We start from the raw sequence: 14,887 nt of genomic DNA on the forward strand, positions 1-14,887 counted from the left end.
GAGGATTTCAAGGCATCCTTTGGCACCAGTATAAACCCATAAAAAGCAGGCTCTGGGTACAGAGGGAAAGCCAGGAGTAAATCCCAAAAATCCCTGCACCCCAAAATGTCCCCTGTGTTGCATCAGTGCAACCACAACAGACAAAGCAGTGGAATATCCACGGGAGGAATTCAACCAACCACTTGTTTGAAGTAACCCACTGGTACCAGACCATGCCACCCACATTTCTGGAGATTCCCAGCCTAGAAAGAGGTAAATTGGTGGCATTTTTATCAATTTAAACAGCACACATCTTGGTGAAAACCCTCCTAAATTTTCCATGAGGGAACCACTAGAATGAATTTATGATTTTCTGCTGTGGTCACAATTAGAATATACCAATTTGTATCTTTAATAATATGGATGTTTTCGCTCCCTTAATCTTGTCTTTGGCAATCATCATTTATTTTCCTGTGTGTTTTTATGGGAATAATCTACCACAGCCAGCTGGAAAAGGGATGCCATGTTACTTTTGTGCAATTATCACAGCGAATTTTCCTCCACAAAGCCCAGGTTTGTTCTGTCTGAGCCCTGGTGCCATTTCTCTGTGCACACCCAGGGCTGGGCAGTGTTCAGCAGTCCCCACAAGGTTGGAGAGCTTTGGTTTTAGCAGCAGAATTACATGTCCAGTGCAAATCTCACAGTGAATCCGAGGTAAATCACAGCAAATAAAATGTGAGGTGAGTTTGCACGTGGGGCAGGGCACGAGGGGATCCTCAGCTCAGGCTCATGGAAACACCACATGGCTCAAACCACTGGTGATGTGGCACAGTAAATACTCACCTGGAATGCTCTACAAAAGTGGAATTAAATACAGATCTTGGCTTCTCAGGGTCTAACCCACGTGACAGAGCACTCTTCAAGAGAGACCATTCAAAAAAGACTCTAAAGACTCTCACTGAGGGCATGAAATGAATATTTCTGTGCTAAACCCTGAGATGTGCAAAAGCCTTCCTGAGAAATTGAGAGCCTTTGGTGCAAGAGTGAAAAGATGAGGGAAGATCTGTATTTAATGGTTTCTTCAGAGAAGAAGAATTACAGCCATGTAATTTGCTTTTCTCCTGAAGAAATGAACTCCAGCTGTTCATGGATATAATTCCTGGTGGGAGGATGACAACCTCCCCAGAATCCTAAAAGCTGAACATACGGGGCTGTGCTCTGCCTGAAGCCAAGGAAGAAGAGAAGAACTTGGCCCAAAAGTTTATCTTCTCCAAGCAGAAAATAACAAAGAAGAAAAGAGCTCATGGAAATAAATAGTGCATTTTGAATTAAGATGGAACCTTTTCATGACAAAGGAATGCATTTATTTAGAACAATTCAAGCTGCTCAAGAGGAGAAAGGAAATAAAAATTCATAAGTTTAAAAAATTTCCAACGCAGTATGAGATGCAATCATGTTTTGATTATAGGCCTTCAGGTAGAGAAAAAATACTGTCCTACATTTGAAGCTTATCCATAAGGTTGACATTTTTCACAGCTGTCTCATTTTTATCTATGTTTTATACTCTAGAAGATCCAATGTTTTAGGTGTGCACAGCAAATAAAAACATCAGTGATTAGCAATCAAAAAAAAAATCTGATCGTAGCAGAATAGTCCTGGCAGAACAGGTACTTCTTCCTGATTTTTAACACAGAACAGATTTGCAGAAGCATTTCTGTTGTCATTTATGTGAGTAGGATCCAGGTATCATTCCCCTAATCTCCAAGCAGGATATTAATTTAAAAATTAAAAAAAAAAAATTAAAAAGGGAAAAAAGAAAAGCCACCTTTCTGTAAGAAATACAACAGTTTTCATTCCAGTTAGATGGGTAAATGGGGCTACTATGAAGTTTTCTATATTAAAAGCTACATGGAAACCATAAAATGAGGTGCTGGCTTTTTATGCAAATTCATAACCTCTTGCCAGGAGTGACTTTTACTGCTGTAAGGTCTGAATTGGTTCAAAAGAAAAGTTTTCATGTTTTCTACATGAAAAATGAAGGGTGAAAAATGCAGTCCAACACCTCTGTGTGGTTTTTAGCATCTGAAAAGGAACAATCTTTAAGCAGCAGTTACCCTGCCACCTGTATTTTTTTAGATTTTCCTTTTATTCTCAGAACATTCCAGGCATTTGTTTCCCATCTGGGACAGATAAAGCAAACAATTTCAGGATGAATGAAGCAGAAGAGGAAAGAATCAGGCTGGGGGTGTAAAATTCTGACAAACATAAGAAGTTTTTGAACCTCCACTTCAGAATGTTTCCACTCTCAGATGTGAGGGAAGTGGAGAATCTTTCAATACACAATCAAAAGAGGTGAGATGCATTTTTTTCTCTGTTTTTTTACTCAGATTATCAGGTCTGGCCTGAAGGTGAACTCAGTGAACTTCCCGAAGGCTGTTAGACCTGCCAAGAGGGTGTGATCATTTTTGTCTTCCTTCAGAACAAAGAATTTCTGAGAAAGGCCAAAAAAACTTGGGGAAAATTGCAGAAAACTGTTGGAAAGTCCCATCTTTATGCAATTTTAGATCCTCCTCGAACTTGCATCTCTAAGATAAAACATTTGTGAAGCTTCACCACCCAGTGGCCCTCTGAGAGAGCTTTCCAGGAAGGAAACTCTTCCATTCAGAGAAGGGGAGCACACATCCCTTCAGAGATGCCCTATTGGATATTTATCAGAGATTCCTTATTGGATATTTATAAGACAACAAAACATTTAAATGAACAAAAGGAGGTCAAAAAGAGCATCAGAAGTTGATAGCCAGTCCCTGGCCTAGTTATGTGCATTTTTCATACACCTTTCTTTCAAAGATGCATGTCTTCACAGAAACAGAAAATTCCCAGTGGAAATCCCTCCTCTGGTGCCTTGGGTTGAACCTTCTGTTTGAGAGAGGATGTAGATGAAAAATCTCTTTAACACCGCAACATCTCTTTTCAGTTTGGATGGGTTTCAAAGGGAGCACTCCAAGGAAGAAGAGTTGGTTGTCTGAAAACAACACCCAGCCTGTTGTGGGTTCTTTGCTTCAGCAGTGAAGGCTCTGCTGGGAGCTGGGGCCACCTGTCCAAGAGTGACTGAAGAGAAAATAAGGACAAATAATCCAAATTTACAGCACAAGTGTGGAAACTGGTGTTGTTAGGATTGAATGACCAATCAGAGTGCCATCCTAATCTGCCATCCCCAGAGATATAAAATGAGGGGATGCTCTACCTTCTTCTTCCCATCTCCAGGAGTGCATTAGACAGCAGAGGATTCCTGTAAATCCTCCCAGGGATGCTAAAGGCATCCCAAACCTTTCCAGGATATCTTCTTTTGTTGGCCTCCTGAGAAATGTGTTATAAGGGAATGAATCCACCTGGATGGGCCCCACACACAGCAAGGATCAAATTTTACTGTAGTCCATCACTCTCCACTGCACACCTGGGCACTGCTTTGGAATCTGTTGGCCCATTTTCTTTTTTTTTTTTTTTTTTTTTATCCCACAAATGTGAAATGGATGCAAAACAATCAAAGTCATTGAGTAAATAAAATGAGAAGAAAAATCACAGAGGTCTCTTGGCAGAGATGAGGGAGACATCCTACTAGAGGTGCTTCTACAACTAAGAGCAGAAAGGAAACCAAGATGGATGTTAGCAAAGTGACATAATTAATGTTCATTTGGCTTTAAGTAGCGGAAAACAATCATTTCTCTGGGAATTAAGTGGACAAAGAGATGCAGAACTAAAAACTACCTCTCAGACTAGAAAGAGAACTGGAAGGATGTCATTTGCTTTGTGTTGCTCAAAGTTGTTTACACTCACCCCAACCAGAAAGACATCCTGACAGAAGTGCCAACAGGCAACACTCCTCCTACAGCCACCAGGGAGAAAAGAATGCACATTTAGAGGTCATCTTGCCCTGAAGATCACCTGCACCTGGGCACTTTTTGTCACAACTGAAATTTGAATTTTCTCTAGTGATGAGCGCTCTTGACTCAATGGAGTTAAGACACGCAAGCTCAAAGCTGAAGATCCATATTTAATCACTTAGCACAGAACCCTGGGAACTCCCCCAGCTTTTAATCTCTCTACATTTTATGCTCTGCAGATGCAGCCAAGAGACCCCACTGCTCTAATTTGGCTTCTTTCCATCATTTTTTCTAAATTCATGGCTGCATCTTCCCCCCTCCCAAAAAAAAAGTATCAATTTGTAGATGTGAAAAAGCAGAATGTGCTGTTTATTTCGGATGAAGACAAAAACCCCAAATCTTCTGAGACAAAAATGTTCTTTAGAAGATTCTTTCAAGAAAAAAAAAGATCATTTTCTTAATTATTCACCTCTTTTTCTTGTCAGGCTCATGTAAAACACGCACATCTGATGTGGTGATAGCTGTTCTCTGCTGCAAGCTGCCAGAAATACTTGATCTTAGAAAGATCAAGCAGAACACACCTGAGTGCAATGAAACACTTCACTGCAATGGAAAAGGCAAAATACTTCACATGATTTTCTTCAGCACTCCAGGACAAATTTCACAGCTCCTTAACCTGCACTATATTTAGCACCAGGATTCACTGCAAAGGTCTGGTATATTAAAAAATTCCGTGGATTTTTGAGTTTGGCAAAAGTTAGGGGAAGATATTTCTCAGGAATCATTCCAAATAACCAACTCTTACACCTCAATATTTAATGGCTGCTTAATTCCTACTAAAATCCAGAACCACATTTTTCATTACCTAATGGGAAATAAAATCAATCCCTTTTAATTGTGATCGATGCGTGGCAGTGCCAGAACTGAACAGATTTATATTTTTAATCAAATTGTGCATCATACTTCAAACTCAATTTCAATTATTCTGTTAGTGCAGCAATGGCAGTAACAATGGTTTGTTTTTTTTTTTGGAGCAAATCAAGCAATACATTTTAGAAAGCTTTCATAACATTCTGAGAGCTGATGTTGGCCAAGCAGCACAATTTCATGAGCTGTCATCACTCTGGGAGAAAAAGAACATCCAGTCACGGTATTCCCAAATCACAGATCCCTGGTTTTGCATTTTATCCCTTTATATCTTTGCAGTTTATCTCTTCTGCTGCACACATCCCCTTTGCTCTGTTCCCTTATTTTGTTTTTCATGTTTTTCCTTCGAGAGCAATTAACCAGTGCCATCCTCCACACACACAAACACTCTGTGGCTTTCCTTTTAATGTTATTTTGCCTTGATCCCACATTAATCATTTCTTTGGCTGTTTCTAGACCTTGTGGGCATTCATTTTTAGCATACCTGGGTTTGGATTCTGTTGAGCCCTCGGAACCAGAGGATTTGTCCACGTCGGAGTTCTCTCTCTGCATGATCTATTTCTTCAACATCTTCGTTGAGCTCTTCCTCAGGGACCTCCTCCTTCTCAGTCAGCCTCCCTGCCTCCTTTAAAAACTTTAGCCTACTTGTTGGGATGGTTGCAATGACCTAAAATTATAAAAAAGTACTGAAAACATAAGCCTCATGCAAGAGCAACAGTATAACAATTTGCTAATTACAGAGTAATTAGAGTAATCATATTTTAGTAAGGTCTAGAAAGGTGAGCTAAGCCTGGTCCTAACAGCACTTTGTAGTTGGACAACTCCATTTTAGTCCCAAAAATATTTAATTTACTTTGTAAACAATTAGCATGACTTGCACCACTAAACCACAGTGTGGAGCAGGTTTCCCAAGGCTGGGAAAAGTCTTATCAATAAAAGAAATTGAAAATAAAACAAGATGGATATATTTCAGTGTAAAAAAACTTAAGCAAATTGATAGCTGTGCAATTAGAGTCTGGGAATTTGTATGGTAATGGGAGGTGAAAATTCATTGCATCTCCTGCTGATAAATCTTCTCACCATCCCTTGGTTCATGGATTCAGCTTCCCTTTGTTCCAGCAGCTGGAATGCTTTCCTGGCATTTATCAAAATTGAGATTTCTGAAAGGTGTGAATCTGGTTGATGGATTTCTCACAGGCTGTCTCTCACTCTGTGTCCTTACCACCAATAAATTCTGATTAACTTAACCCCTCTCCTCATTCTGCTTGCCCACCCAAGTGGTCCTTGGAAGTAACTAATGCAGGTGAATAATCTTTAAAAATTGCAGAAACTGTAGCTGGACAATTATTTTAAATCCATTTCACTGTTACCCTGTTGGGCAGTCATTTTCTCTTTGTTCTGATTCCTTGCATAAAACCAGGAGCAAATCATGGCAATTTAAACAAGACATTACCTGGAACACACTGAATGCTTAAATCAAATCTCCTGCAAAGAAATTTTTAAACCCACTTAGCAAAAAAACTGCTGCAATTCTCTTTTTTGTCTTCATTTCAGCAGCGAGCAACCACAACTGTGAAGCTCAGATGTATGAAAAATGAAGAGAGAACCAAGACAGCTGCCAGAAAATTGGTGAGGAGGGCTTTGGAGAACTGGAATGGATGTAGTGAAGACACATGGAAATGTTCTGGGTATTTTCAGGGTGAAAGCAAACCTCTGGGTTTGCTGAGGGTCTCCTTGAGCTTCACAATCCACAAGGCAAATTTTATTATAATGTTTTAAAGACAGATTTAAAAAAAAAAATAACCAAATCAAACCCAGTTTCTACACTACTATAAAACCTTTTTAAAGGGGAGTTGAAAAACAAGATGCAAACCTGGATAATTAATGGTGTGGCACAAGCAAAGACAAAACAGGAGAGAAAAAAAGGGGGAAATGCTCATCAATTAAATACTTACTGAAAGTCCTTCAGCCTCCCAGCTTTCAAACTACAATGCCAGCACTCTACAGAGAGAAACTACTGCAAACTCTGGGATCTGATGAAAGTGATGGTGATAAAGGATTTTTAAACCAATATTCATAAAAATAGCTCGTCTGGGTGAGAACTGTGTGTGACAGAATGTTCCTCTCTTGCAGCACCTCAGCCAATGATGAGACTCTGCTTTAATTCTTTCCTTAAGGTGTTTACATGGCTTTTTTATTATTTATTTATTTTCTGTATCTGCCAACACCCACCCAGTTCAGGACACAGACTCAACAGATGCAGATTAAAGAACTAAATAATATTCCCAGAAAAATGATCACAGTTTTAATAAGTGATCAATAATTCTGGGATGGGATATGAAATACTTTAGAAAGTCTTGGTTTTCAGAAGGGATGGGAGCTGCTAGAAAACCGTCCCTCAAACTGACTTGCTGAAAACTTCTCCTTAAATTCCTTTCAGAAGTGCCTGCTTTGACACCCAAACTCTGAAATCTTGATTGCCTTTCATGGCTCACCAGAACAGCGGGTTCAGCACACGGATTAAAAAAAAATAACAAATTTGTTTTGTGCTGAATGAGTCAGAGCAGCAAAGAAAAGGCTGAGACAGAAGAGAAGCATCACTACTAAAGGAAAAGAATTCTCTCTCACTGAAGAGCTCCATGAAAAAGGCCTTGCCACAGACTGTAAATCATGTAAATATGGACATAATTGATTGGTTTTAGCCTCCTATTTTCTTTTCTTTCACTAAATATTGACCACAAGACAGATATTTTTTCCCTCTGTATTTGCTGTCTTCACAGCAATAAAACTGCGGAGGTGTTCCAATACCAGATTTAATTTAATGTCTAAGGTCTCACAATAAACCTGGGAAACCTGGGGCAAGTAAAGTGAAAAAAAGATGCTGATATTAGTATTAGTTCTTGGTGGTTATGTAATAACCATGGATAACAACATTTAGAAGCCAAAAAATTTGATCAAAGGCTGTGGGAAATTGCCACGGCTGAATGAAGCAGTTTGGATTTTTGTCCCTCTCCCTGTTTGACTTCCCCTTTCTCCAAAAATTAGTATATTTTCCAAGCAGTAAGGAAAAAAACACCCAATAAATCCTTCCTTTTTGAGATTATCAAACTGATTTTAGGTCTTCCTCCTGCAAGGCCTTAAGTCAAATCCTGACCGCAAGTAATAATTACAGCAGAATCATCTAATTTCAGCCAGATAGGCACTACAAGCTGTTCTGATTCTGAGCTTATTTCTAAGAAAACTGAGGCCAAACTGCCAAAAAAAGTTGGGGGTTTTTTTTCCCAGAAGAGAACAAATAATCAGAATTGCAAGCAAGCATTTATTCACTACAATTCCAGTAGAACTACAGCAGAATTCAATTGCAGCGAGCAATTTCTTGACTCTTCATAGAGGCAAACTGTGGATCTACAAATCTCTTTACATCTGAGAGAGAAAAAAAATGTAACTTCACATTTCTCTTTACTGCACCAGGTGGCAACAACTTAAATATAATTAGTGCATTCAGAGGTGAAAAAATATTGTTATTATGAACTTTGCAACCTGTGTTTGTACATAAAAGAACAATGTAGAATGTTAACAATACTGATTGTTCCTGTATTATCACTTCCAGAGTGTTAATCACAATTTGTTTAATATCATCTCATTGATATTTGTTTCTTCATCAATATATAATTCTATATTAGACAATAATGACAGAGGATATGGCAGAAATTGAAAAAGACATATTAATTTAATTGCCATTTTCTATAAGTATTAAAGGCAAAAAAAAATATTTTTTTTGCACTCCCTCTTCCATCGTTCACACAGAATTAGGTGGATGGAGAATCAGAGCAGAAATATTTTGAAGGCACTGGAATTTTTCCTATGACCATAGCCAGAATGACAATTTCAGCAAGGGGATGAGTTGCTTGACCTAGAACTGGAACTTCATTTCAGCTCCAAAACTTTGCCACATCCTACAGGAGGAATTCTGTTCCAGGAGAGGTCACAGTACATTTGCCTTTGCTGCCATTTTTTTTTTTTTTTTGTGACTAAAAGGCTGAAGTTGTGACTCAACATCCTTCACAAAAAAGCCTAATTGAAGATGGCCCTGGTGACAGCACACCCTGCTAGAAAGGAAAGATTTGAAAATTAACAAAAACCCCCAAAAGAACAGAGGGATAAATTATCCTCTCTAATAAATATCTCCTTGAAGCTCTCAGAAAGCACCTTGGGTTTCAGTGAGGGCTGCACTGAGCGAGGAAATCACAGGAATATCAGCAATATCACAACTTTGAATGTGCAGCTTCCTGAATGCTTACCTGACCCCACACCAGCTCTCCTAATCCAATAAATACACACCACATCCACTGGTCCAGCTGCAGGGGAGAACAGCTGAAGGGTTTTCCTCCAAACTGGACAATCACTATCTACAAAGAGAAGCACAAGGGAAAAGGGGTCAATTTTCCAGGGAAAAAAGGCAAAAAACCGAAAGCAAACACAACCAGACCAAAAAAAAAAAAAAAAAAAAAAAAAGAAAAAAGAAAAAAGCTGCATAATTTTTGGTCCTAAAGAAACCCCATTAAACCCCACAAACCTCTGCATCCCCAATTAAAAGTGAGAGAAAGAAATAGCAGTTCAGGGTGAATTTCCTCAGCCTCATATTTTACAGTGGTCAGATATGAATGGTCAGGAAAAAAGAGAAAAAGAGAACAGGACACTCCCCATGTGCTCTCCCAGCTCCTGATTTTTTGGATTTATTGACTCTGATCCAGTTCATTTTGGAATGTCCATTGCAACAGAGGCTTTTCCCTCTGAGTAACATTTTATTGTGTATTTACAGATGTGCATCAAGGAGAGACAGAGGATACAGAAAATTCTAGATCTTTTGGAGGAAAGGGGTGGGAAAACCCCACACCTTCAGCAAGATGGCTACACACAGAGTCTGAGCAGACTGAAAAGGTTTTGCTAACTGAAAATCAGATATTACTGATATTTCTTGTTAATATTGCTGCTGCAAAACTGGGGACCTGAAATCACATCCAGAGATTTAAATTGCCCAAGTTTAAATTGTCCAAGTGATCATGATTTTGAATTAGATGTTAAAGACAATCACTGTGAAGTTCTGCTCCTATCACTGCTGCTCTTCCTCCAATATTCAGTTTATGGAGGAGTTTCCCTTTTTAAATCACTGTAGTTCAAGCTCAAACTGCTCTTTCCTCCTCCTTCCTCCTCCCAGGAGAAAGGTGGCAATGCTGAGCTGCCACTGCAGAGCTGAGCAATATCAACAAGATAAAAATAGATTTCCAAATTATAATATAAAATTGTATCAAGTACAGGATGGATGCCAGAAAAAGAATGGATGCAGGAGCAGAAGGAGGAATTCTTAATCAAGAAAAATTTTGGGGAAATGTGTATTACTGTGATCATGTTCACTTGTGATGGGACAGCAAAGTCAGGAGGAACATTAGGAATCACAGTCCAGGGGCATCGTTGCTGGGAATATTGAGCAGCATTGGGCAGTGACATTGAACAGAAGAACAGTTCAGCATCCGCTGTTTGAAGGTAATTTGTCTTTTCAAGGAGTAATAAATAATTGTAAAATGCTTTGTTGGAATGGTATTAAACAATTTCTTCTTTAAAAAACAGTTACAGTATCAATGATGGCTGTTATTATTGTACATGCTAAGATTAATTTAAGAATTAACCCAGTTGTAAGGATCAAAATTTCTGTTTTATTAGCATGGCTACATAACATTTTCCATTACTAACACTTGCATTGATTGAGAAAATACACAAAACCAGGTGGTTTACTCTTAAATGGGCCTCCTGCAGCACTTAGATTGAAAATTAAAGAAAAAAAAGAAAACACGGAGAAAAAAATCCCCAACAACTTTGTGTTCGATTTTTTTGAGTGGATTTGTGACGATTTGAGATGAACAGCAAGTGATTCTTGCCCAGAGCTTTACCTGAATAGCAAAGGTGCCCAGGACAATAGTGCAAAAGATGGGGTTTCTGAAGATGCCGTCGAAGACGTTCCTCTCGCCGTGGATCTTGCGGGCGTTGATCTCGTTGAAGAGCTGCATCATGACAAAGGTGTTGAAGATGATGGTGTAGTGCTCAGAAGGAGGAGAGTGAAGAGGGGCGTTCCTCCCACTGTCAATCTTAAACATTTTCTCACCTAGGTGTAAGACAGAAAGAAAAGTTTCCTCTAGAATGAATCAAACCAATTTATATTCCACTTGTAATCTTCAGCCTGTTGCCTTCTCTGCTCTGCTTTTTCTAGATAAAACTTTTCTTGCACCAATGAGCAAATCACATCTCAACTGAGCAAGAAGCTGTTCAAATGCTGACTTTTACCTAACAATACCTAACTGCTATCTAACACCTACACAACGCTGTCAGTCCCACTCTTACCTTTCCAAGTAGGAATTACTCTAAGCACTCAATTCTTTCATGTGTAACAAAATCTTAATGTCATTGCCAGAGTGTTTGAATTTTCTACAGCGGTTAGAAGCCACCCCTCTTCATCAGGTTTTACCCATTTACTAGTCCAATAACTACTCCCAAGCATTGAAGGATATCAGTCACAAAATACACAGATTTTAAAGAGATTTGGGGTTGATCAGCAGCAGGCACTGCTGTTTAGTTTGGTAATTTGGCTTTCACTCATAGATCTGACCAAACAAAAAGCAAGACACAACCCATGATGAGTAACTAAAAATGTGGTGAGCTTTGAAAAAATAAAGATTTTTTTTTTTAATGCCACAGCCTGACAGGACCAGACAGGGAATTCTGCATTTCTGATGTCTCAAAGACATTTATGTTTTGTATGTTCAAACACAGTGTATTTCTAAAAATAAAAAAGATAAAAATTTGATGTACTGGTCTCTGAAGGAACCTCCTACAAAAGAAAGGAATTATTATTTGACCAAAATAGAAATAATTCTCATTAATTTGAAATTTAATTATGGAGGCACTGAGTTTTGCACATCATGTCACTGCAAAGCTGAGTCTTGTGGAGTTTAGAAAGGAAAAGATTATTTCCAAGGCTTATCAGAAAATTGTCTGGGATGTGTCCTTCAAAGTACGCAGGAGTTTTCCAAAGATACACAGGAGCAATTAGAATAGGGGAGGAAAGCCTGATTTGCTTTTCATCTGGCTCAGTATAAAATATTTTAAACCATAAAATTCATCAAAAAGCCATTCTAACTCCCCATAAAGTTCACAGCAGTTCTTGTTCCAGGATGCATATCACATGAATTACCAAGAGTTTCTTCACCTGTTTTAGAGAACCTGAAATTCCAATTATCTAATGCAGATATTCTCAAAATTCACTGTAAATCTAACAATGTTAGAGATCACCTCACTTCAGAAACCTGGCTATTCTTTTGGTCTAATTCCATTCTGAACAGACCATTGCCTCCTCTAAGCATCCTAAATAAGCTGCCAGATGGCCATGAAGTGGACAAAGCTTTCACAATGGAGCTCAAAAACCTCCAAAAAAAATCATAAATTTACATTTGCAGCTCTTCTGGAAGTCTGTGTATAAGGAAAAAAAAAAAGCCTGAAAGACAACACACGTGATTTAACAGCAACTACAAAGTGACAAGAAGACAATACCCAACTGAAAAAATCATCTGTCCTTTGAGAGGGTTCAGTTATTATTGTGGAGCAACAGAATCTATTATTAGCTCCTACTATTCCCTGCAGCAAGAAACATTTCTCCTCCTTCCCTGCCCTCTCCAAAATACAACCTATAAAAAGCATCCATTGCCAGCAAGGCCTGAAGAAGAATCCAGTAATCCAATAAATTAGACTTTTCGCCCCCTTTTAATATCCATTCCAGAAATTAAATGTCAAAGCACAGTATTATTTGTATCACTTAACACTGATTACTTACTTTCCATACCACTTAAGATCAACATTATTTCTGGACTGTGGACAACATTTTGCTCTTGGTAAAATGGATCTTGATTTTCATTGTGGTTTGTTTTAGGGGTTTTTTAAAATTTGTTTTTACATCCTTACTCACCACGACAAGCCTTACAATGAAATTTCAGTATAGAAGCAGCAGGGTGGACACTCCTATTACAGCATAACCTTCTATGCTGTATTTGGATATAAACTTCTGTCAAAGCCCAAACCTGTATTTTATGAGGGGAAAAAATCTCACTGAGGTCATTCCCAAGGTAACAATATATGGAAAGTGACTACAACATGACACCTTGTGTGCTTCCCATCCCATCAACCAGGATTCATAGAATCACAGAGTGACTGGGTTGGAAGAGAACTTCAAGATCGTGGAGTCCAAACCAGCCTCAACACCTCAACTAAACCATGGCACCCTAACACCTCAGCTAAACCATGGCACCCATGGAACAGGCCCTAACACCTCAAATAAACCCTGGCACCCATGGAACAGGCCCTAACACCTCAAATAAACCCTGGCACCCATGGAACAGGCCCTAACACCTCAAATAAACCATGGCACACATGGAACAGGCCCTAATACCTCAGCTAAACCATGGCACACATGGAACAGGCCCTAACACCTCAGCTAAACCATGGCACACATGGAGCAGGCCCTAAAACCTCAAATAAACCATGACACCCATGGAACAGGCCCTAACACCTCAATTAAACCATGGCACACATGGAACAGGCCCTAATACCTCAAATAAACCATGGCACACATGAACAGGTCCTAAAACCTCAATTAAACCATGGCACACATGGAACAGGCCCTAATACCTCAGCTAAACCATGGCACCCATGGAACAGGCCCTAAAACCTCAGCTAAACCATGGCACACATGGAGCAGGCCCTAAAACCTCAAATAAACCATGACACCCATGGAACAGGCCCTAACACCTCAATTAAACCATGGCACACATGGAACAGGCCCTAATACCTCAAATAAACCATGGCACACAAGGAACAGGTCCTAACACCTCAATTAAACCATGGCACACATGGAACAGGCCCTAATACCTCAGCTAAACCATGGCACCCATGGAACAGGCACTAACACCTCAATTATACCATGGCACACATGGAACAGGCCCTAATAACTCAAATAAACCATGGCACCCATGTAGCAGGCCCTAACACCTCAGTTAAACCATGGCACACATGGAGCAGGCCCTAAAACCTCAAATAAACTATGGCAACCATGGAACAGGGCCTAACACCTCAATTAAACCATGGCAACCAGTGCCACATCCAGGCTTTTTTAAACACATCCAGGGATGGTGACTCCACCACCTCCCTGGGCAAGCCATTCCAGTACTTTATCGCTCTTTCTGTGAAGAACTTTTTCCTGATATCCAAAATGAAGTTTAAGGATCACGAAGGCAGGCAATAAGCGCACATAAATTCATTACATTTAAAGCATTTTGACACTTCAGCCATCCAACCCAGCCGCTCGTGAGCTGAGCACCGAGCGTGGGCGAGCTCCTCACCGACAAAGAGCAGGGTGAAGATGAGGGTGAGCTGGTAGACGGCGTGGCCCAGGATGTTTTTCATCATGGTGCGGGAGATGAGCGGCTTGTTGCGGCCGTAGGGTTTGCGCAGCAGCAGCGCCTCGGTCGGCGGCTCCGTGGCCAGCGCCAGAGAGGCAAACGTGTCCATGATCAGGTTCACCCACAGCATCTGCACGGCCTTCAGGGGAGAGTCCTGAGGGGAAAAATCAAAAATGTTTGTATTTCCCAGGAAAAGCCTGGCTGGGGGTTCATTTTTCTCATGGGGCTCAGAAATCCCTGCACTGAGGAGCCTTCTTCTGTTGCTGGGACCCTTCTCCTTTTGTATTTCCTTTTGCAGGACCAGGAGCACCCGAGCAGAAGGGAGAAATTATCTCCCTGAAGGCATTTCATCAGCACCATTTGCAACCACAAAACTCATACCAAGCATGACAGTAACTCCTTCTAACACCTATTGCAATGCTCTCCTTTCCTTCATGCATCGTGCTTGAATTTTCAGCTGAAATTAGATATAACTAGAGACTCCAAGTTTCTCTCGTGGAAGAATCATTATATTATTAAACAGATTAAAAAGTAACATTTCCTTTATACTAAAACCTACCTGTCTTTCGTTTTTTCAGAGACAGCTTGAAATTATTA

General features: G+C 39.8%; 1 protein-coding gene across 14 annotated transcripts in view; it reads right to left on the reverse strand.

Annotated features, from left to right (window-relative positions):
* Positions 1 to 14,887, reverse strand: part of ATP2B2 (ATPase plasma membrane Ca2+ transporting 2) — a 407,966-nt gene that overhangs the window by 15,854 nt on the left and 377,225 nt on the right. For all 14 annotated transcript variants that reach the window (XM_063164432.1, XM_063164430.1, XM_063164426.1 and 11 more), the window contains 4 exons: positions 14,231 to 14,444; positions 10,736 to 10,947; positions 9,089 to 9,196; positions 5,272 to 5,454 (listed from right to left, as the gene is read on the reverse strand). In XM_063164432.1, the coding sequence (XP_063020502.1) occupies positions 5,272 to 5,454; positions 9,089 to 9,196; positions 10,736 to 10,947; positions 14,231 to 14,444 (717 nt within the window). The remainder of the gene's footprint in view (positions 1 to 5,271; positions 5,455 to 9,088; positions 9,197 to 10,735; positions 10,948 to 14,230; positions 14,445 to 14,887) is intronic.

Source organism: Melospiza melodia, chromosome 10, assembly GCF_035770615.1.
Source record: "Melospiza melodia melodia isolate bMelMel2 chromosome 10, bMelMel2.pri, whole genome shotgun sequence".
Classification (NCBI taxonomy): Eukaryota; Metazoa; Chordata; class Aves; order Passeriformes; family Passerellidae; genus Melospiza; species Melospiza melodia.